The sequence below is a fragment of the Chiroxiphia lanceolata genome, chromosome 2 (assembly GCF_009829145.1).
Source record: "Chiroxiphia lanceolata isolate bChiLan1 chromosome 2, bChiLan1.pri, whole genome shotgun sequence".
Lineage (NCBI taxonomy): Eukaryota > Metazoa > Chordata > Aves > Passeriformes > Pipridae > Chiroxiphia > Chiroxiphia lanceolata.
Window position 1 is genome coordinate 29,135,938 of NC_045638.1, and position 22,964 is coordinate 29,158,901.

The 22,964-nt window shown below is 38.0% G+C and overlaps 1 protein-coding gene across 2 annotated transcripts in view; it reads right to left on the reverse strand.

Annotated features, from left to right (window-relative positions):
• Positions 1–12,409: 12,409 nt before the first annotated feature.
• MRPS9 (mitochondrial ribosomal protein S9) overlaps positions 12,410–22,964 on the reverse strand; it is a 33,352-nt gene continuing 22,797 nt past the window's right edge. For both annotated transcript variants that reach the window (XM_032679434.1, XM_032679435.1), the window contains exons 6-11: positions 22,195–22,277; positions 19,460–19,535; positions 16,824–16,992; positions 15,022–15,130; positions 14,013–14,182; positions 12,410–12,612 (exon numbers count right to left, since the gene is read on the reverse strand). In XM_032679434.1, the coding sequence (XP_032535325.1) occupies positions 12,521–12,612; positions 14,013–14,182; positions 15,022–15,130; positions 16,824–16,992; positions 19,460–19,535; positions 22,195–22,277 (699 nt within the window). In that variant the 3' untranslated portion in view covers positions 12,410–12,520. The remainder of the gene's footprint in view (positions 12,613–14,012; positions 14,183–15,021; positions 15,131–16,823; positions 16,993–19,459; positions 19,536–22,194; positions 22,278–22,964) is intronic.

A 22,964-nucleotide genomic window follows, 5' to 3' on the forward strand; every position in this document is an offset into this window, starting at 1 on the left:
AGTGACCCCAGAGGAGGCCCTTTGAGGGCCTGCTGCAGCAGGATGTGCCAGCACCTCCCCTAGAGCTCACAAACCCTCAAGCTTGTGATATGCAAAGAACCATCATGGATGATAAGGTCCATGTTGATTTTTCTCCCCCATATCTCCATGCTCCTCAAGGTACAACACTTGCCTCTTGGGAAACACTAAGGGATTTGATGTATTTCACTGAACCCAAGGGGGATTTTTGGTAGGTTCCTTTACACACAAATAAATAGGAGCACACACCGGTTTACCTGTGTGCTTCTGAATAGATTATGGTATGAATGTTACTATCTCAAATCTATAGCTAAGTCATTGTTATGATTGTAGTGAACCCTATTGAATCCTTTTGTAAATGTTAACCTACTCAATGATTAAGTGCTGCTAAACCCTTTTGCAGCCTTATCTTTGCATCCATATCCTTTGCACCCTTACCCTTTTGTGCTCCTGGCTTTCATGCAAATCATTCCAAATTTCTTCTAACTTTGATCTTCCTTTGGATGCTTTAAGCTGTGTAGTAAGTAATAGACTAAACCATGCCATCAAACTCTTCTAAGTCATATTTTCACAAAATCATATTAAACCCTGCTTTTGTCAATACCTTTGACTTTAACACCTTAAGTGGCCAAATCACTCATTTGTTACAAACATTTATCACAGTAAACTCAAACAGGCCCAGAGGAGGATTTCAAGTGAGGTTTTCCACAGCTTTTCAATGAGTTTGTTGCTCATTTCTGAGCTGCTCAGAGGTCGTAACCAGCACCAGCTGCCCCCAAGAGGGACCTGTCTTCCCTGCCTGCACCAACATTTCCCAGGAACCCGGCCAGGACCAGACCCTGGCCGCTGGCCAGCTCCATGGTCATGGGTTTTGTTTGTTGGGTGACTTCCACAATGGTCTGCTGGAGGAAAGGAAGCCTGTTTGTGTACATAACTACATCTACCTGCACAGGACATTTGAAAAGGATTTTGCACCTGGCTTGGGACATTCCTGCCAGTCCTCAAATCAAAAAAGTTGCTCTTAAAAAGGTGGGTTTCAACTTTTGCACTTAAATGTGCACTATATATTTTATCAATATATGTTCATATATAACATAATATATAATATATATTGGCATGTTCAACACATATGTATGATTTTGTATTCTCTTTTATACGTATATATACAGATACGCACCTACACGTAACTATATAATTATCAATATGTAACTATATAACTATCATTCTTAATGACTGATTCCTACAGGGCAGCAAAATAGGCATTATGTGTTGTCTCATATCATTGTAACAAAGTTCTTCCAGATTTGGGGAGGGGAGAGAGTGGTGAGAGGAGAGGGAAGAAGAGAGAAACTGCATGTGAACATTTTTGTTCGAGGGGTTTTAAGGCATTTAAGGGACCTTTACAAAAATCACATTTAAGAGACCTCTCGTTCGTCTTGCAAATAGTAGAAGAGCTTGCAGGAAATGATAATTATCTCCTACTACCACTTGCTGGTACACTATAAAATATTCTTTTAAAATATCTAATGCGTTGAGGTGTGTCAAGTAGCTTTTTCACCACATGATGTGTGATAAACAGGATATCTCTCGTAATCAGAAATCTAAAGCATGCGGAATGTAAAGATTAAAAGAGCAGTGTTTTTCCTTAAATGAATGTAATCAATGTGCTTATTAGTTTGCTGCAGCAGAAGGAGGGAGTGGGTGGGTGTTTCAGAGTTGGCACATGTCTATTTGGCAACAGTGAATAGCCTGAGTGTTTATAGAGAGAGCTCTGTGGAATCCCTAGATTCTGCAGATTTTCTTACCAATTTTGTCTCAGATAATTAAGGATTTTAAATAATAAAAGAAAAAGTTAAAGAGGAAGTATGAGCTCCAGCTGGATCAAATAAAAAATAATAAAAAAGAAAGAAGGGTTTTTAAATACTCAGTATTGCCTTAAAACTAAAAATCAGCACTAAGGCACAATTTGGCTCTTAAAAGTAACTATGGAAAACTGGCACCTGCTTCCTCAACAGATCTACTCTGTGGATGTATCCAGAGATATATCTTCTTAAACTAGTGATTAAAAAAAGTTTCTACAGCTGTTTGACCTGCAAGATACAACCCATAAACGGGACAGGACTGAGCTGGAGACTTTCTGGTCCAGATGTGGCCAAACTGCATCACTGTATTGACACTGCAAGCAACAACCCCAATGTCTAGAAATCCCATCCTCTCCTGCAAGTAAGGTTAAAATGTTACAGCAAGCCTAAAATGAAAAACATATGTAAGCTTTCACAAATACAGATGAGTTGCCCTTGGGAATAAATGTGGCAGATGTCTAGTTGGGACAAAATTTCCTTTACCCGCTGGGTGAGCAGGTCAACTGAGGCTTAGGCACAGCAAGTGCATCATCTATGGAAGGAAACTTCTTGCTGCAACAAACTGGCAACAGCAGTATTATTGCCTCTTTCACGCACATACACAAGAGCCAGCTCAGCCACTGCTGCTGCCATCACAGAGGAGGTGAAGACACAGAGAAAGGATATAATTCAGTTTTGAGGAATGATACGCTGCCACCTCAAAGCAGTGGTCATTCATGGTACCTCTCCAGCACTGCTAGTGGTAGCAGAAACAAAAGGTCTGATGCACCCTCCTGCCTCTCCTTTCCTCCTTTCTGTACCCAGCTTCACATCCTAGAAACACAATCCTGTTTCATCTACAGTTCCAAAAAGCCATAGGCCAGTTTTGAACACCAGATAAAAATTGTGCAGCCATATTAGGTTCAAAAAGTCCCAATAGCCTGTTGAACTGAGCCCTTGGGGGTCTGGTGGCCAACTTGGAGCATGTAAAGAGGTAGCACTGTTCTTCTCTGAGAGCAGCATCTCTGGTGCCATCAGACACAACTTGACTCAGGACACAGCACAGGGGCTGCAGCATGAGCTGCAAGCTGCTGAGGACGGACAGACAGGATCAGGGCAACTGGCATTAGCACGCTCTTATTTGGATTCTCTGCTCAAGGCTTGGACTCCCTCATGAGACAAATAGATCTCCAGGGCCATTCCCAGTGTTCAAGTGTTACCAAATTCCTGCAGCTCGTGGTCAGGCAGTAAGAAATTTCTCTGTAGTCCCATACAAACTCTGGAAAGGAGCAGGAGCTGAACTATGTGCTAGCCCAGCACCATAACAGCTCCTTAACTGCAATTTTATTCTGAATTGTTCCAGTCTTTATAGCTATATGGCTGCCCTAGGCCATAACTATAGCACAGTTATCAAATTAGCTCATGGAATACTTTTTTTTTCTTTGATCAGAAAGAATAAACTCTCTTCTCTAGTTCTAATACATATAATATATGTGTATAACACCTAGATGTATATGAGAGTGTGTGTGTATGTACATGCATATAATACACTGATCAAATACTATTTTATAATGAAGTGTTAATGTCTGGTTGACCGCAATCTGTGTCCTACTTTTATGATCACTAAAAGAGACTGAAACTCTAGGGCAATGTATTATTTTGCCAGTTATATGAAATGAAAAGCTCAGTAACACTAGCAGCTATTCAGAATAGGGAAAAATCTGTATATTGTAGAGATGCTATATCTTGGTTTGTCCAGTCAGTGACTAAATGAATTAGATGATATTCAATTATAAAAACCTAAAATGCACCTACTAGGTGCACTTTACCCTTTTTTCTTTTTAAAATTTAATATTCAAAAGTTACACTGACCCACTAAACCATACAACACCATGCATTATGTGCAGTCATAATTCTCACATCACAGCTCTACCAGACCCCCATTGAGGAGGCTCCTTCTCTCCTGTGAGGCCAGCTCCTTCTCAGACACTGGTAGCCTCCTGCTTTCCCCCCCCTAAAAAAAAAAGATGGTGTGCTTTTATACTCTCTCCAAGAGCCACTTCCGGGCACTGACATCACACCCAACACCACTTCTAAGTAATCTTTGCCTTAAGGCCATTGCACAGAGGCACCTCCCCACTTGGAGGCATCCTCCCACTTGGGGAAACACCAGCAGGGATCCAACAAGGAACACCTAAAAGGCCTGGCAAAGCTTACAGCTCTTTCACAGTGTTCAGCATTTAGTGCTGCATTGAAATAGGTATTTACAATTCTAGAGGCTTTGCCAGCTTTTGGCCTCACCAGACCTTTCTGATTAACAGCTACAGAGAGTGGAGGAGCTTCTTGGCTTAGGACAATTCTATTTGGTAGGAGAGGGAGAAAGGACACACTTCCACCCCATTTGCTCTCCAGTGAACTGGGAAATCTGAAGAAGCCATGGCAGGAGTGCAACCCATAAACTGCACTGTGCCATGTGCCTTGATGGGAGGATAAAGATTGGATCTTAAATCCTTAAAAACATAAGGGCCTGATGTAAAGGGTCATGAAGTCCATAAGGTTTCCACTGACTTTGGATTGGGTCCTGAGTGTAGCACACAGCAGGATACTATCCTTAGGCAAGACCAGAACAAATGCCATCTGGAAGAGTCAGGCTGAGGAAAGAGGTGTTTGCTCATCCTGAGCTGTGAGGTACAGCTGAAGCCCCATCCTGGATCCTTCCTCCATACACATAGCATCTGGATAGAACATTTTAAATTGAATTCTTCAAAGCACTTTCCCAACTGTTCAGCTTTGGCAGTGACCATTTTCCATGACATGTTGATTACACCTACCATTTCCATGACCATCTATTATAAATAATGGCCATGTACAGAACTGTGTAGGTGAAGCACATTAATGTTGACACCGTTCTGTGATGGGGGCATGTGAAGCTGCTTCTATGGGAAGCTACTCCCTGCTACTTTGATTTTTCCACTCCTATACTTGATGACTAGCAATAAAAATGGGTAAACAGAGATCCAAGGGAAATGAAAATACATCTGCAGAACACTCAGAGCCAAAATACACAAGGTGGATAATTTGCATGCTGCATGTAAAAAGTAGTTACGCAGCTTTCTTCCTACTCTTTACATCTCCATAAAACATAATAATGGATTTCTAATTATACATCCAAATAATAGGCAAGCTGCAAGATGCTGGGAGAAAATTGGAAAGGGGGAAAGAAACTAACCAAAGGTACAGATGTAACGAGGGTAGTGACATTTCTATAGAGACACTTTAATGGTTGTTAAGTAGTAATTTTGAAACAGACATTTTTTAAGTGTCCTAATAGGAGTTTTCATTTTCAGACAATTTGCTACACAGTTAAGTGATGTCAGACTACAAGCTGCAATCTACTACAATGACCAAAGAGAAGCTGTTTTCACACCCATCACAATATATAATTGATTCCTAAAGTGGTTTTCTACAAAAGAAACCAATCAGATTTATGCCAAATTCAGGCAGTGGATGAAGTCTCGACTTTTGATGCTAAATATCTGATAAACTTTATGCTAATGTAAAGTGCTTTATTTGTAAATTTTAAGTTCCTTGAGGTAAAAACAAACTCACGGTGGATGATGAAACACAGCCAGGGTCCCCCTTTTATTGGTAAACAAAATCAACTGCATTGCTGTAGGAAAGGTCAAATCTTCTGCCCACGCACAATTAGAGTTCTGGCCAGTGGTTCCTCCTTCCCACAGTGAAGTCCTTCCCAAATTTTGTCCTACCAACCTGAGGGCAGCCCAGCTGCCTGCCTCCTGCTGCCACACCTGCTGCCAGGTGTGTTGGTGGGGGAGATTTGGAACCCCATCCCTCATGAATGAAGGGTGGCATCCCAAATGGTTGAAACACTGGACACAATCACTGCACCCTTGCTGGCACAGTTTCCACACTGAACAGCAATTCACCACCTGAGCTGGCTCCTCTCCCAGGGCTTTCACCAGCCTTCAGCAGACAGCAGGGTTGGCTTGGTGCTCTTTGAAGTTCAGTTGCCCTTGACTCTCTGCTGCTGCTGCTCTGAGCTCTTCTACCTCCTGTCTGGTTTTTGTTTTGTACCTTGGGATATCTTCAGGGGGCAGACGCTCTCTGCATTCCTGGTCTGAGGCATGAGTATTCCAAAGGGTAATGTGTATGCTTTGCATACTCAGCCTGTCAATATCAGATCCATCAGCATACCTGATGCAAACAGCTATCCCTGATGAGTTAAGGCAGAGATTACCCAGAAATCTGGCTGTTAAGGAAACAAAGAAGAAATGCCTTTCTAATAAAATTTTCTAAGTATTGTTTTCCTTTCTCATTTTGCTTTAGTCAAATAAAATCGTTAAGGATTCTTTGCAACTTAGGTACAAGTAAGTCCTTCAGCCTTGGAAGCATGGACTTAGAGAAGAAAACAATCTGTCTGTTTGCTTAACCTCTGAAATTAAATGGAGTTCAGAGGTAATTTTGGGGGGATTTAGAATAGATCTCAAAAGTGACTTTCTCACAGGGAAAGAAACTGTGAGGGAAGCTGACTGTCAAACCTGTATGTCTCATCAGCTCTCCTACCAGAAGCAATAGTGACCAGAGAGCTGTCTCAGGTGAAAGACCCCAATGGCCTTGGCTCAAAACCATCCAAGAGATGTCAGCACTCACGTCAAGATCTCACTAAAGAACATGTTTTTAATTCCTAAGAATTTAACTGCAGCTGAGAGAGCAGAAAACCAAATCCCTCTCTACCTTGCAGGTGATACAATCCAGGGGTGAACTTTTGCTAAATAACAGATCCTAGGCGTCTATTATGAGCAGGGGCAGCCCTTGCTTCAGCAGTGCTGGGGTCCCTCCCCACCAGAAGGCAACAGCCTCAATGAAATCTTTCCGAGTCTCACTTCCCTCTCGCAGCAAACACTCCAGCACCAAGCCTTGCACTACAATGCACCACAGCAGCAGTTGCCTGGGAGGTTTCCTTATCTGCCCCCAAGTTGCTTAGTGAGATGGGAATGTCCAACCCGGGTTGAGCATCAAAGGTGACACCCAGAGAAAGGCAGAAGATCCCAACAGTCCAGCTGCCCTATGATTTTGTCAGTGAGCTGAGCCAGGAGGATGCTGTGCAACTCTCTGCTTCCATTCTCCTTTTGCAATGAGGTTGAAGGAAGCAGAAGTTTTGTCTCATGGTACTGTCACTATTCACATCACAGCCTTCTCAGGCATTGCTGTTCCTGCCCAAGAGCCCTCAGTGAGGATTTTGCTGGCTAACCTCACACTTGCAGAGATGGGCATGTGGTGCTCAGATTAAGTGTAAAAAGGGGTTTGTAAGACAGGGACACGAGGTGCTTTACAAATCACTGATGTCTTCTTTCTTCGTTATGCAGTCTGTAACAATAGTCTTACAATTTCATTGTTAACAATTGATGATATCTAATCACTCTTGCTTTGTGAAGTATTTTCTTCTAAAGCTTCTATTACATTATATGAACACAACTTTAAACAAACGAAAAAATCCTGTTGATATCTCCACCAGTTCAAAAGCATTACAGCTGCTACTGCCCCTATATGATCCAACTCTCAAGGAATAAGGTATATATGGTCAAAGTTTTAGAGGCACCACCAACCCAAATCCTAGAGGGCTGCTCTGGGACTTGCAATAAGGATTGTCCCAAACATGTTGGAATTTTTTTTTTAATAATCTCTGCCCTGGTACCACTAGTGTAGTCACTTTAATCTTAACACTCCCGTGTCTTAGGAGACAGAGTGGTTACTAAGGTAAAATGCAAGCAGGCAAGCAGGAAGGTATTGGGACCACTCCTGGAACCAAGGAGAATTTGCTTTTGTTGATTTCAGAGACAAACCAGCACTTTCAGAAGAAAGTATCAGTGCTACTATCCTACTAATCATCTGTCAGTCTGAAATTGCTTCTGTGATGTACTAGTCTGCTCAGGACTTGTGGCAAGCACACGCCACTCTGCTTACATTATTTATTATGTCAGAATCATCAGTATCTGAATATGACATTTATTGAAATGATGAAGAAATAGTCAGGACACATCTTGAATGCTTTTAAGATTCAGGGTGTTGAAATACAGACCTCCCCCGTGGAGCACCCAAGGCTTTTTTCCTTCAAAATGCGCAAGTTCCAGCAGAGCAGAGGAGTATCCATTACTGCTGACATGGCTGGTAACTAGAAGAGAAATGGCAGGTGGACTGGAGTTGCCCACCAGCAAGACTTCAACATTCAGTTAAATACTGAAAACTAAAAGTGAAGGTGATTTCTGACACAGTGGTTGACAGTGGGTGCTAAGCACTATGAAGTCTAAAGCCATTATTGCCCATTTATTTGCGCATTTTGTTCTGTTCCCACACTGCTTTGTTTATGTGGGCAGGTACATGGGTAGTAATTTATATTTACATGTTTGTCTGGAATGTAGTAACCTACTGAAACCTCTATCCACTGGGTGCTAACGCAGCATAAAAATACATTTGCTTCCAATTCTGGCCCACAAATTTTTATCTGTACAAAATAGCACAAAATATTGGAAAAATTAATTTCAATATTTACAAGGATTTTATGAACCTGTACAGATAAAAGTGCAGTTTTAATAACAAATCACCCTCCCCGTAGCCAAAACTGATTTCTGGCATTTTATCTAAATAATTCATTATGTATGTATATATTTAGTATGAGATTGCTAAGGGTGGGTTTAGGTTGGACATAAGGCAGAAATTCTTTATACTGCAGGTGGTGAGACACTGGAACATGTTGCCCCAAAAAGCTGTGGCTGCCTCATACCTAGAAGTGTTCAAGGACAGGTTGGAGGGGGCTTTCAGCAATCTGGTCTAGTGGAAGGTGTCCCTATCCATTGCAGGGGGAGTGGAACTAAATGATCTTTGAAGGTCCCTTCTAACACAAACCATTCTGTGATTCTGCAATTTTTGATGACTGGCACTATGCTACAGTAGCATTTCCAAGTTTCGAACATCAGCTGACATTTCTTAGCATCACATTGTAATATTAATTTTTCAGTGTATTACTTATACACTGAAATTAGATTGCTGAAAACTAGTAGTAACTGACATTTATTATTTCTCACAAAAACTTCTTTCTCTTATCAGGAGAAAAAAAAAAAATCCTGGAAAGACAGTCTGATTCTACCCTTTTGAAACCAATTACATTTATTTTCAGGTGAATCTGTTGTTATCAAATCACTATTTGTACGGAAGATTCGTCACAGTCTCTTTTCCAAGCATCCACATCCCACTTCTGGCAACGGCTCCCCTGCATTCCGTTGCGAACTGCGCCATCTTGTGGCAACGCAGCCACTTTAACACACACCAGGGACACGCTTGAGCTTCACCTCCTCGATCACCGGGCTCCACACCAAAGAAACGGGACCAAAAGCACCGGAAATAGATGGCATAGATACACTCCATTTATCTTAGAGGAATTTTTGTATCTTAACTCAAAGAAGAAACATCAATGTGGTGGAAATAAAAAAAGAAAACCAAAGAAGAGCCTGGATGAATCACAATATACATTGCCAAGAAAGCATGGAAGACTTAGTTCGTTTTGACCGCATTCAGAAAACATTTTCATGTTTAGGGTATAAGCACCTGTCACATTCAGGACACCAAATTCTGAAATCTTTCTGGCAAGGTAAGTTGGTCCACACTGTTCAAGTGTTCAAAACTGAGACCTGAGAAGCCTGGCTCCAACACAGAAGGCAGGTGTTCAGGACCGCTTCTCTCAATAACCTTGAGAATGCAAAGGAGTGAGAGCAATAGGAAGTTAAAACACATTATTCAAACTGATGAACGGATTCTATTACTGTGCTGCTGTCACAAACAACAGCTAACAACCCCACCACATCTCCTTATTTGGCTCTCCCATACAATTCTTTTCTGATGAATCTGTAAAAACCAGTGAAAAAAATGGTAGTCTCACCCTTTTATCAGTTTTAACACTACAGAAATAGTCCTTCTTAAGAAAACTATTTAATTTCCTATCTCCTAAATGTTGACATATATTACAGATGATTGAGAGGAATTTCATACCAATGAAAATATAAAAAAACAACCCAAACCCAACATACAATTCTGGTTTGGTGTTTTGTTTTTTGGTTTTTTTTTTTCTTTTTAAAATGTTTTTCTCTTTTGACTCAGTTTCAGAATTAGTTGGAAGTCTGAGTAAGTGACCTGGCTGCACAGCATTAACTAGTATTTCTGGGGAATTTCCTAAAATGTTGTGATAAATTCTGAAACTTTGTCTCAATTTTTTTGCTGGGTCCAAACATCAAAGACTATGCCCATTCTTTTCTGGAAGGTAAAACATTAATAATTCCTTTAAAACGTGATAAAAGACTTGGCATGTTGTAAGTGCAGATCTGCTGTTGCACTTGTAGCTTTTTGCCTAATAATGAGGTAGGAAAATTAACTGATCAATTCTCATTTGAGAAGATATTAAGATAAAAATTCTACTATTTAATCTCTGCCAGAACCTTCTTCAGCTAGCATCTTCAAGTCCATGTGCTTATGTATATTTTATTATTGAGCATGTCAAAAGAATCCTTAGGTACCTGCCCCAGAACGGATAAGTGTTTTTATTACAAGTCACAACTTCTACTAATACACAATACAGACTTATTTTGCTACACATAAGCAAATCATATTTAAATTAACAGAAATGCTAATTAAGCAATTCTGTATTTGCCTTAGTGTAAAAAATGTCTCATGCAACACCCATTTGTTTCTCAAAGGGACAGGTGAAATGCCTCAGCTGTTGAATTCAATTTAACAAGTCAGAGAATCTTTTGGGTTGGAAAAGATTCTAAAAATCGGAGTCCAGCCATTAACGCAGCACTGCCAAGTCCAGCACTAAACCATGTCCCCAAATGCCACATCTACATGTCTTATAAATACCTCCAGAGATGGAGACTCCACCCTTCTCCGGGCAGCCTGTTCCACTGCTTGACAATCCTTTCGGTGAAGAAATTTTTCCTAGTAGCCAATCTAAACCTCACCTGGCACAACCCTTTGGCCATTTTCTCTCATCCTATCACTTGCTACCTTGGAAAAGAGACCCACACCCACCTTGCTACAGCATTCTTTCAGGTAATTTGAGAGTCATGTATTTTGATTGAGATGAACTATCTTAGCAATGAGAAATCTTGTCCAAGTTTACAGAGTATTCTCATGAAACAGGAGTTAAAGAAGCACAGAGTGGCTTTGGAGAGTAAGGAATCACAAACACATCAGTCAAGGATGCACACTCAGTTTCTGACCTTCTCTGTCTTAGCTCATGAGGTCTATTTACTTGCTGCACCCTCCTGAATGCTGCTTGGGAATATAACAACCCATACAGATCACTCAGAGTTGCTTATCACCTGCAGTGACCTGCTGGCACCTTTTGTGACCTTTGAGGTTTTAAGTTTTTGGTATGATCTACAGCAAACAAGCAGCAGAAGTAGTACTCTAGCACTTAAAAAAATCTGGCTGGGGAGGAAGAATTCAAAGCACTGAAGTCTTCTAAATTAAAAGTAAGTTTGAAGGTGTCATGTTGTTAAAATTACTGAGTTCCATTTTTTTTTCTGCTTTCTCCTGATGAGATGAATTTTATCCCCATTTTTTCTGTAGCCCAGTTCCTACAGGAGAGATGAAGGATGTGCTCTTTCTTAAAAGTATTTGACTGCTGTCCCAGGAAGGAACTTGGCAATAAACCAAAACCTTAAGCTTTTGGATGAGTGCTGTAACCACTAATCTATTTTGGAAGGCTACAATTATAGACAGGAGGTGGGCAGCACTGTCATCACCTCCTGCTTCTGATTTTAAAAAAGAAAAGTTATGACTGTATTTGGCAAAGAGTCCAATGCTATCTTTGTGCACTAGCCATATTCAGAACACGCATCCTTGATCAGGCCCCTTGAGATTTAAGGGGTGGAGAAGAGTATTCTAAAAGATTAACTTCAGCCTAATCCCTCCAGCTCTTTCTGCATTTGGGGGAAGAACTGAAAAAATTACTCCTCCAGAGGGTGATTCAGAGCAACTAAATTTAGGCACTTGCTCTGAATCACTCCCTACTTAACCTAGTGAAGCATCCTAGAGACAACTGATTCTACAGGCAAAGGTTATCCTCTGTGACTGCTCCTCTCTCAACGTCCCCTCAATTGTCAGTACCATTCTCACTAGCTTCTCAACTCCAGCATAATTTAGGTGGGAAGTTGTCACTTATCCTCAGATACCTGTGAGGCAGAGAGAGAGAGGCACGTCAAAGATGTCCAAATACCTGGTTAGGAACTGCCTAATGTCAGAATTTAGACTGGTAAGTCATTCAACAAATACACTGATTTTTAGAAGTTGTAATTCACCAGCAGTTCCATAAATCGTTACCGACTTCAGTGAAGCTAAGATGCAAAGTTGGCACTCAAGCTGCTATTTTAGATTTAGCATTCTGGCAAACCACACCATGATTTTCCACAATTTTAAATAAATTTAAAGAAAGCTGTTTGTTGCTTTTTAAACAGAAAAAACATAGTGATTATAACAGGGGGGAAAAAAAGTCTTTATTACTAAATATATTTATACAACAGTTTTAAATGATAAATCAGTATGTTTTGAAGTTTTGGTAGCACTTGTCATTCTTTAAATAGCCAGACTTATCGCTTTTTCCAGGTGAATTTCCGTCTGGCTCCCTCTTGACCAGGTTTTTTTCGTTCCTTCACACGTGGGTCAACTGTTAGTAATCCAGCTACAAAACACAGAAAAGCACCCATTTATTTACTGTCACTAGTTCATATTACAGGTATACTTCATGTGATGCAGTAGATTCAAGGCAGCCCATAACTCTGACTTTCACTAACAATATGAATTGTAACATCTAGAAGGATAAAGGTACAGTATAAAAACCACACTGAAAAGACTGTCATCACATCCTCTAGCATTTTAACTTTTCTTTAGTAACCAAACTTTATTCACATTTTTCTTTACAAACCACTAAAAGAAATAAATCTATAAAACACTAGTTTATATCTATTCATATTGCTAGATCCTTTAAAGCAGTGGTCTCCAAACTCTTTTTGATCATTTAGTCCTATCACTAAAATATTTTTGAACGTGCACTTCCAATACATGTATATTTATTCATTTGTAAACTATATGCCTTACAAAGTCTAAAATTTTTTTACTGAATCTCTATGGATCAGGTAGGGTGCACATACTCCATTTCAGAGACCACTGCTTTGGTGCTTCCAAAAGTATATTTGGCAACGTCCAAAACATGTTCAGAATTATGCTGATCTCAGTGCAGATACCAAACTCATTACCATGTCTGTTTACAAGGGTATTCCTAGCAAGTCATACTTGTCAGTACTGAAAAGGTACAGTCAAGGAAACTTGTTGTGAAGACAGTAGCATGAAAATAGCTTCGGTTCCATGGATGACAATAGAGTTAAAAAAAATCACAGCTGTTCTGCCAGTAACACAGGCAGGTATTCTTGCTACCAGTCCAGAAAAAGTGTAGTTAAAAGCTCACTGTTAATAACTCCGTATTTGCTGAAACAGCGTGGTATCTTATCACAGAGAAGCATCAAATACTGCAGTTATCTAAATAAATTCTATGTTATCCTACGTAACTTGTAAACACTAAATAATGCAAGAGTGGAAAGAAGCTCCCTCAGTCTGGCTAGTTGCATGCAATGTGTTTATGCTCATTACTCTCTCTTCAAAACTAACCCTCCAGCATTCACATTCAAGAAGAAAACTTTTTTAAACATGAACAAGATGCAACTAGCCAAGTAAAACAAAACACAGTCTTAGTACCTTACAGCTCACTAATGCCTGATCCAGATTTATTTACTACTGAATACACATTTGTGTTTTGTGATTCTGTGTTGAGGCAATATGAGCTGGTTAATAGACCTAAAAGAGGTCATGAACAGATGGAAAGACTTGAGAAGTCATCCAAAATGTACACAAAGGATGCTAGGAAACAAGTGAAAACAATCTAAAAATAAATGCAGATCCCTTTTATACAATATACAAGGTTTCATTGGGATTATTTACTCAAATCTGATCCTTAATGATCCTTGTATTAATTCTGTTAATTACCAGAAACGCATTAAGAAACACTGAAATAATTTCAATTCCTACCTTGCCTCATGAATTCCACCTCCTTTTCTGTCACAAAACTCCTTAAGGCTTTTGCACAAGCTAAACGTATTGCTCCAGCCTGTGCAGATCTTCCTCCACCAGAGACTGTGCAAACTGCATCATGTTTTCCAATTCTGCCAAGAAACTGGAAAGGGAACAACAACTGTTCCCTAAAAAAAAAATAAAAAAAATAAATAAAATAAATGAAATAACGCAATATATTCACATGCATAAAGTTACATGCTAGGCACATATCTTATCATAGTATATACAAAAAAAGTTAACTTTCAGGCAGAGATCCAGAAAGACATTCATATCGCATTCAAATCAATAAGAAATCAGCAGCTAGGATCATATTCTGACTGCCAATGGTAAGTATTTTAGTTCCACAACTTATCTATGGATGCCAAGATCTGTCCACTCTGGATATTGAAACTGAACAACCTCTCCCCTCTATCCTTGAGCTTAAAAACTACAATATAAAATAAAAATCAAAATCACATAAAGGGTAGAAACCTTACGTCAGCCTTATGACAAGGCTTTTCTATATCAGACTGTGCACATCCTCCAAAATCTGAAGCTTTACATGAAGTGTCTCCCCTTGTCTGCTTCCACTATGTTACTGTATGCCAGAGCAATTACACATGCATACAGTTTGCAAATCTCTACATTTAAAGGTAATATTTATTATTTATTTTTAAAATAAACTGCAAGCCCTTTCTAGAGGGACTAAAATTTGAACTATTCAAACAGCCTGCGCTCCTGGTTTTTGCATCTCTTCAGAAAGTGAGAGACGACAAACACAGAGCAAGGTTTACCTATCAGTTCTTAAACTCTTGAAAATCAGAAGAAAAATGCAAGACACCTTTTCATAAAACAGATAGTTATACAGAAACAAGAACAGAGAATCAACTTCATGGAACACAACACTAGCATATTATTGCATGGCCTTACTTTTGCTGGAACAATTTAAGTACAGTAAGAATACAGCATTTCATAGTGTTCTCACCTGTCCTGCAGCACTGGAAAGTAATGCAAAATGTCTTTTCCATTCACTGTCATTTTTCCAGTCCCATTGTCATAAACTACTGCAGTAGCTCTTGCAGTTTTTCTTCTACCTTAAAGGAATTAAACCCAGACCATTATGAGGCTTCAATATTCTACAGAACTTCAACTGATTAAGTAGTTAGCAAACCACAACACTTTCATACAGTATCAGCTGTTTGTTTTTGTAGGCTGAGGTAAGGAAAAAAAGTAAACAAAGAACAACTATCTTTCAATATATTTTAACCAATGTTTATTAAGTGGGGGAGAAGTGTGTGTTGGGAGGAAGTAGAGATAATGCTCTACCTCCCATAACTTCAGTGGTTCAGGACACTTTCTTGACCTGCTGATGCCACAGTAGATGAAAATACACAGTTTGTTGAACTACTACATTTACCATTAAGTGCAATTTCTAGTAATATTAAAATACTTTATAAAATCATAAAAATGTACAGAAGTTCAAGAATATTCACTTTGTAAAGATTAAGACTTTAATTACACTGGTATAAGCAATAATATGCAACATTAATACAGTTCCTCGGAAATTGCTACTTACTGTTACTTCTCTTTAAGTGCAATAGTTTCAAGCTAAAACATGACAAACTCTCTGTGTTGAAATCTGAGACCAAACTCCTTTAGCTCACAGGAAGCAATCATTCTGATAAACGAATTATGAAACAAACGACATTTTTCTTCATGTTGGGGCTTATGGGATACAAATGACTGGTTTTGAACTTATACCTGGTGGTTTTTCTTAAATAACATGGGTCGCACGCTTATCAAATTTCAGTTACTGTTCTGAAGATACTACTGAAAACCAGTGTGAATTAAACCACAGTTTGGTGATCTCACATCTCTTTGTTGTCACGTAATCTTGAAGACAAGCCAGCTAGAGCAAAGTTCTCTTGCCATTTTGCTCCTCAAATTCTCTGTGACCTTTGTTCTTAGTATCATCTGCTGCCTGCTGCTTAAGAATACGTGTCATCTCTAAGATTCCTCTTAAATGAACAGCATAAAGTGCGTGTGCACACATGCTTTGCCCAGAAAGTCATCAGTCTTTCCGAAACATGCTGTTGCTATATAATTTTTCTATGCAATCACTCATATATCACATCCTTCTTCAACTATATGTCCCTCCACTGAAAGTATAAGCAGACTGTGTTTAGAAGACATGGAGGCCTTCATGGCTTTTCTCTAACATCCCCTCCATCTCAGTACCAATGACCAACATCCATCTCTGTCCCACAATGTTTAGGAATTCCCTCTTTGCCTTTTCCTATGCTGTTTGTAAATATTCAAATTACTTGTTATTCATTCTTTGCATCTTCAAAATTCTCCATTCAGTGGTCCAAGCACGCCATTTTTATACTAAGCAACAACACTGTTATACCCATGGAACTCTTTGTATGTGTTTGTGCTCCCTCAGTCCTCCGCCCTCTATGTTCAACAGTCAACTCCTGCCAAAAATGAAAGTCTTTTTGTATCCTACAGCATGTATCACAACAGAGTCCTCTCTACACAGTTACCACTGTACAGAAACAGTGGTAAAACCAGTTGATAGAATCTGAGTTAAAAAGTTCCACTTTGTTACTAGACCATGTCATAACATGGTATGCTATAACATCATTAACAACTATACATGCAGTATACACATAACCATATAAAATGAAGTAGTGACTCTTTCAGCAATGTTGTACATACGAGAAAAAAAGCAACATTAAGAGGAAAAAAATTCTGCACTGTTACCAGTAAACTTGAAATTATTACCTTCACCGGTGCTGAAGGCCACTCCTTGCTCATCATACTGCAAGGGCTCAATAACTACCTTTTGCATCTGCACAGGAAGTTCTTTGGAAAACTTCTGTATGTACTTCTCCTCGATGTCACTACACGGCAAATCCGTCAATTTTTGTAAGAGTTGAATAAATCTCGAATACTGTAGGACAACAAGACTTCATTAAAAGATGCAAATGTAATTGCATTTGCTAAAACTTTCTATTTTTATATAATGGATCTTTCCTACTTCACTTTTATTGATGATTTCTGACAAGATGACACTTCTGCACCTACATACTGATTTAAGAACAGCATGCAGTTGCATCATTTTCTGTGTAACTAAAGACACCTAGCTCTTTCTTCAGGTAAAAATGAAACTTTAATTGAAAGCATAACCAACACCTCTGTAATAAAGGATTTTGTATTAGAATGAAGTTCATCTGACTTTTAAAAAGAAAACATTGGGGGAGTCAATTATTTTATTATTGTTTTATTAAAATGGCAAAATGAAAAGATCTTCACCTGATTTTCAGTAAGTCAGCATATTCACTGACTTGGAAATAATTTTATTTCACTAAACTGAACCTCATAAATGATTATATTTCATAACGTATATAGAAAATGCCTATCTATCTATCTTTGGCTGCTCAAGCTAAGTTACTGTAATGTTTATGATTTCCTTTAAAACTCAACAATCAAGCTATTTAAAAATTCAAGAGATACTTGACTTAAAGGGCAACCTCTTGAAATAAATTATCTTTTGCTACTGTGTGGTTCTCCTTCCCCCTTACACCTCCCTCCAAAGTTCTTCAACATGTGATTAAAAGAGTACACACCTCTGTGTTAACCCATTTGTGCTAAAAGCTGGGATGTCCTGTTATGAAGTGTTACTGGCAGGAGCACCAGACAGCTGTCTGGTATAAAGGTATGATACCATCTAAAATGGATTTTTCATATAGATATCATAACCTGATTTTTGAAGGTTTTTCTCCTTTCAAGTGATTAATAAAAGTATTTTTTCTTCCTCTGTTACCAGAGTCTCCTGCACAAAATTACTACTTTTCTTGTAAATTAACAATAGGCCTTGGAACTCTGACATCTCTTGAAAACTACTTCTGTCTAACTATATAATACAGATGTGGTAAAGTCTTTGGAGAGTGAAAAGGAAAAAAAAAATCAATAGCTCTGATTTTCATAATGCAAACACCACAGAAAATTTCAATGCAGTGGCAAAATATACGAATTTGAGCAGGTAAGACTGGCAACTTATACTGAGACATTTCAAATACATTTAAGCAATCTTTGTTCCAATAGCCTGAGGCTTTGTGGTTTTACGTATGAGAGGCCAGTATGTAAAAAGGTTTGATACCGGGTTTTGGTTGGTTGGTTGAGTTTTTTTTAAGTTAACTCCAATCTGCTTTTACAGATGTAGAATGTACTACAAGCAAGCAACAAAGAACACCAAACTGTTTAGTTGTACAACTAGACCTGGCACTCTGAGAGGAAAAACAGCCAGGAGCTACTGAAAACAATGAAGTCATAATGGCTTCTACTGTGAGCAAGATAGAGAAAGTCTCCTGGGTATTACCAGGATGGATAATTTACAACAGCTACTTCTAACTTACGCTTATGGACCACAATCTGCTTGAGACCTTTTCACGTCCCCCACAGGCAAGGAAGCCATCACATGCTACTGTTCCAGATGACAAGTGAGCAAAGGGCTCGTTTGCTGCTGTTATGCTATTTTTGCAATGAAGCTGTCCACAGGACAGAAGAGACTGAGGAACAGTACTTCTAGGTGAGAAGACACTTCAGATGTTCACACAAATAGAGTTATATTCTCTGGTACTGTCATATTCCAAAAGAAAACTAAGTTGGCCACATAGACTGAACCTGCTGTTACAAAATCTGACGCTCTTCAAGGGACTGTAGGGAAAAGCTCTGAACGAGAAAAAGGTTTATGACTATTAGGATGAATAGTCTTATTCACAGAGATAGATGTAAAAAAGGACTCCAAACTTAGAGAATGATAGAGTTTGCAGGGGAAACTGCGAAATCCTCCTTTCTCACACCATATTCATAACAATGAAGAGATATCTATATCAAACCACAGATCTATATAGCTTCGTATCTTGTTTCTGATTTGATTCTTGTTTCTGATCACTAAGAAAAAGGACTTCCCATCTTGAATAATTACCCCTTCTCTACAATAAGTGACAGAAGCTCTAGCCCTGTCCATTTTTCATCTGTAACTACAATAAATGACTAATTATTTCTACTAAAGTGTCACTATACCCCATTCCTGACTAAATAATTAGATGACAAGGAACAGGTGCTTTAGGCCTCACAGTGTTACCACTAGGAGAAAAATTAAATTATGTTAGTAACAATGGAAAGATCTTAATAGTTCTGTACTGTGCTGAATAAAAAAAAAAACAACACAGGTCACTTTAAGCCAACCTGAATGTGACAGTGCTACGAACATACGCAGAGTTTATCAGAATTCAGCAAAGTCTTTTGAAGCACACCTGCTTCTACGTGGTACCTTTTCAGTATCCAAAAATGCACCCAGAGTCCATATTTTTAAGACACAAGCCTCCTTAAGATTAGAAAGATTAATTACTTACATCATCATCTGACAGTTTTTCTAACAACATTTCTTCCAATTCAATCTTAGTCAGCCATCTGCTGCCAGCCAGGTTTCTGTTTAAAATACCACATATATATGCTCCCTTTAATTAACCATGCAATTAGAGTTACATCACAAAAGACCACACAGTCAGTCTTCGTTCAGAAATACATTTTCCATTACAAATGAATATGGCTCACATTCCTATAGTAAACATGAGAAGGCCTACGTTGATTTTAAAAGATCTGCCTTTTGAAAGGGATGGTAACTTCATCTATTGAATTAACCACATGAATATTATGAGTATCAGTTATGCATTATTCATATGATTGAAGTCTGAGAATGAGCTAGAGTAATATTGTAATAGTTAGTGATCTTCCCCACAACTCAGTACTTACTTTTAAAAGCCTGCTGCCACAAAAAATTTGGTTTACCAGCAGCAAAGAACAAAATCAAAGGTAGAATGTTAAAATCAAATTCTTTTGCCTCTGGTCTTTACTTTTCTGATCAATACAAAGAACTGCACTAGCAGTAAGCACAGCAAAGTACTAATGCAGCAATGACACCCTTTATTCTATCTACTGTGCAATCTTGAGCTGCTCAGCACAGAAACTGCACTGATGATAACAAAAGCAGAAACTACTCAGAAAACAGCCTCATACAGAAATGCTAACAAAACAAAACAAAACAATACTTGAAATAAATCTTTGAAATATATATGATATGAAGTGACCAACTACACAGAATGCCACCACAAATATATACACCAACATTATCAGATAGATTTAAGGTAAAGATGTAACCAGTTTCTTACCTCTTCATGTAAGAAACATTTTTAGAAACAATGTTTTCAGTAGCATTAAGGAAGCTATGATTCAGTAAAACACTCCTTCTGAGGGGATTTTAAGTAGTACTACTTCTTAAGCGTGTATTTTAATGCTTTTCTGAGTCAGGACATGAGAGATGTTTATTTAGAAACAATGCTGATTTTAATAGTAATTTTAAAAACTTTCCAATCCTGACCGACTCAAGTATATCCTTACATTTATATATTGCTACTTGCTACTTCCAATGAAGTCAATGAAATACTCATGTAAAAAACTATAAACCTGAAATAGTTCAAGATTAGGTCCCAACCCTACAGTTAATATTACAAAATACATCTAAACCATATTATTTTCTGGGGAAAAAACAAAGCAAAACCAACAACAAACAAAAAAAAAAAATCAAAAAACCAGCCCTTCCCACTGACCCTCTACCTACACTTACTAATCTCAGAGGAAAAACCATATCCAGTGTGGAAGATTAGACTCAAAAATCCTTTAAATTCTCTGAGGTTTTAAAAACCTAACACGGAAAAAACCTTTCATCTCTGACTAGCTTTAGGTCATTTTTCACATCAGTAAATCCACTGGCTGAGCTCTGTTAAGGAGTCAGGTTATTTTTCAGCAGCACACACCAAGAAACTACATTCATTTGTTCTCTTGTCTGCTCAGAAGCTAACATGAATCTCTGATAAAACATTTTGTGGGTCACAGGACACTATTTACATCATGAAGAAACATGAACTTCTGTTATTTAAGAAATTAAAATTATCTCAGCAAATTAATCCTTTCTCTTCCTAACATAAATAACAAATGGCTGAAATTAAGAAGTGACAAACCAACATGATGTGCAACTGGAGCTGTGCATAAATCTAGCTAGAAGAACCATGGCAAGAACAGACAAAAACAACTTGGGATAGTGAAAAAACTAACCATACAGAAAAGCAGTAAATGCCAAAATCAAAACTTCCTTGCTGTATTTATTTCTTTTAAAGACTTGTTTAATTTACCATTCTAGTATAAAATCCTTGCAAGAAATCTCAAAATAGAAAATCAAGAACACAGCCTAACAGGAAAAACAGTTCTTAAAGCATATACTCATTTCAAAGACAATCCTGACTGTATGTACTAAGAAACTAACACCTCTAGACCTCCCCTAGCTTGCTCTGGTTGAGTTGGATCTTTTCTGTCCAGTAGCTAACTAGCTGAAGTGCTTGTTGTGCATACCAGAGAAGTTACACAGAAAAAAAGAAACAAAACTAAATTCAGTTACTAATACTAGTGATAATTAAATAAATCCAACAAAATAAGCTTTTCTGAAATTACTAGTTTTTGATGACTTATCTTTTCAAAGCCATTAGAAGAAAAACTGTGACATTAAGTATTTTGATACTCTTCAACTTAAATATTGGTAAGTTAAAATATTCAAGAAAAGTAATTAAAGACTATTGAAGAGCTCAGCTTTAGGCCTTAGGATTTTTTCATCAGAAAAAACTTATTTGGCATTTTAAAAGCCCTTGTTTTCTCATAAAAACTTTAGCTCCTTTTTCAAAATCCTTAGAAATCATTTGGAAAAAAAATTGCATACAGAAGCAGAATTCTGGATATTTTCAAATCACAATTCAGAAACTATAAAGGGAAGAATATTGAAAAGAGCAGGGAGAGATTACAGAATAAGAGAAATAGGTGGGGTTTCCCTACTCTAGCAATGAGAAGTGAGTGTTCCACACATACCTGGTAAGACTTTTCAACCTGAAATTACCACACAAAATATTACGCAGAGCTAAAGTCTGAAAATGGGTTTGTGAAATAAAAGGCAGGTACGTTGGGGAAACTACAAGAAATGTTAATACAACATATTAAAGCACATTAAGATTACTATCAATATTCATTCTAACTGGAGGATTACCTTTTTTCCTTCTGAAGAGGAAGGTCTTGAGCTATCAGCTGGTCTTGGTATTTCTCAACATTCAGCAATTTTTCATAGGTTTCCTTAAGTGTATATGGAAAAAGTATTTAAATGTAATTTTTCCACTTAATACTAAAATTTTGTTATTTAAAACACATGTTTATGTGGTTTTACTCTCCAAACACTTCAAATACAGAGGTCAGAACACAAGCAGAGCTCTGACCAAAACAGAAAAAAAAAAAAGGAAAAAAACCTCATACGCAATTCAAAGTAATTAATTTTGAATTTTGCAAAAGTGTTTTTTGCCTTCTTACATATGCTTGTAAGAAAAAAATAAGAAAAGGTTCTCAACTGTATACAGAAAGGCAACTACAGCTGTATGACAGATGCAATTCCAAAACATACTGCACGATAATTTCATCAGTGCATCCACATTTTAGTATGACTTACTCAAAATACTGACAAGGTTTAAGACCTTAATTAATTTCATTTATTTAAGATTTTTGTACATTTAGAGTGTCAGCTTTACTGGTGGTCCGTATTAGTCAAAGCTCCTGGTATCCCTGGCATGTCCATAGGGACACAAAGTTGCACATTTATCACAGAATTTATCATAGAATTTCTGTTCTTTCAAATGTACAGATATACTTATCCTGAATTTTCAGTATTTTTAAGCAGTTTGCTCAAGATTCTTAGCTATGTTATTATTTTCAAACAATATTGTGACAGCAATTTATAACGTCAGGGAAAAAAAACAAAAACAAAACAAA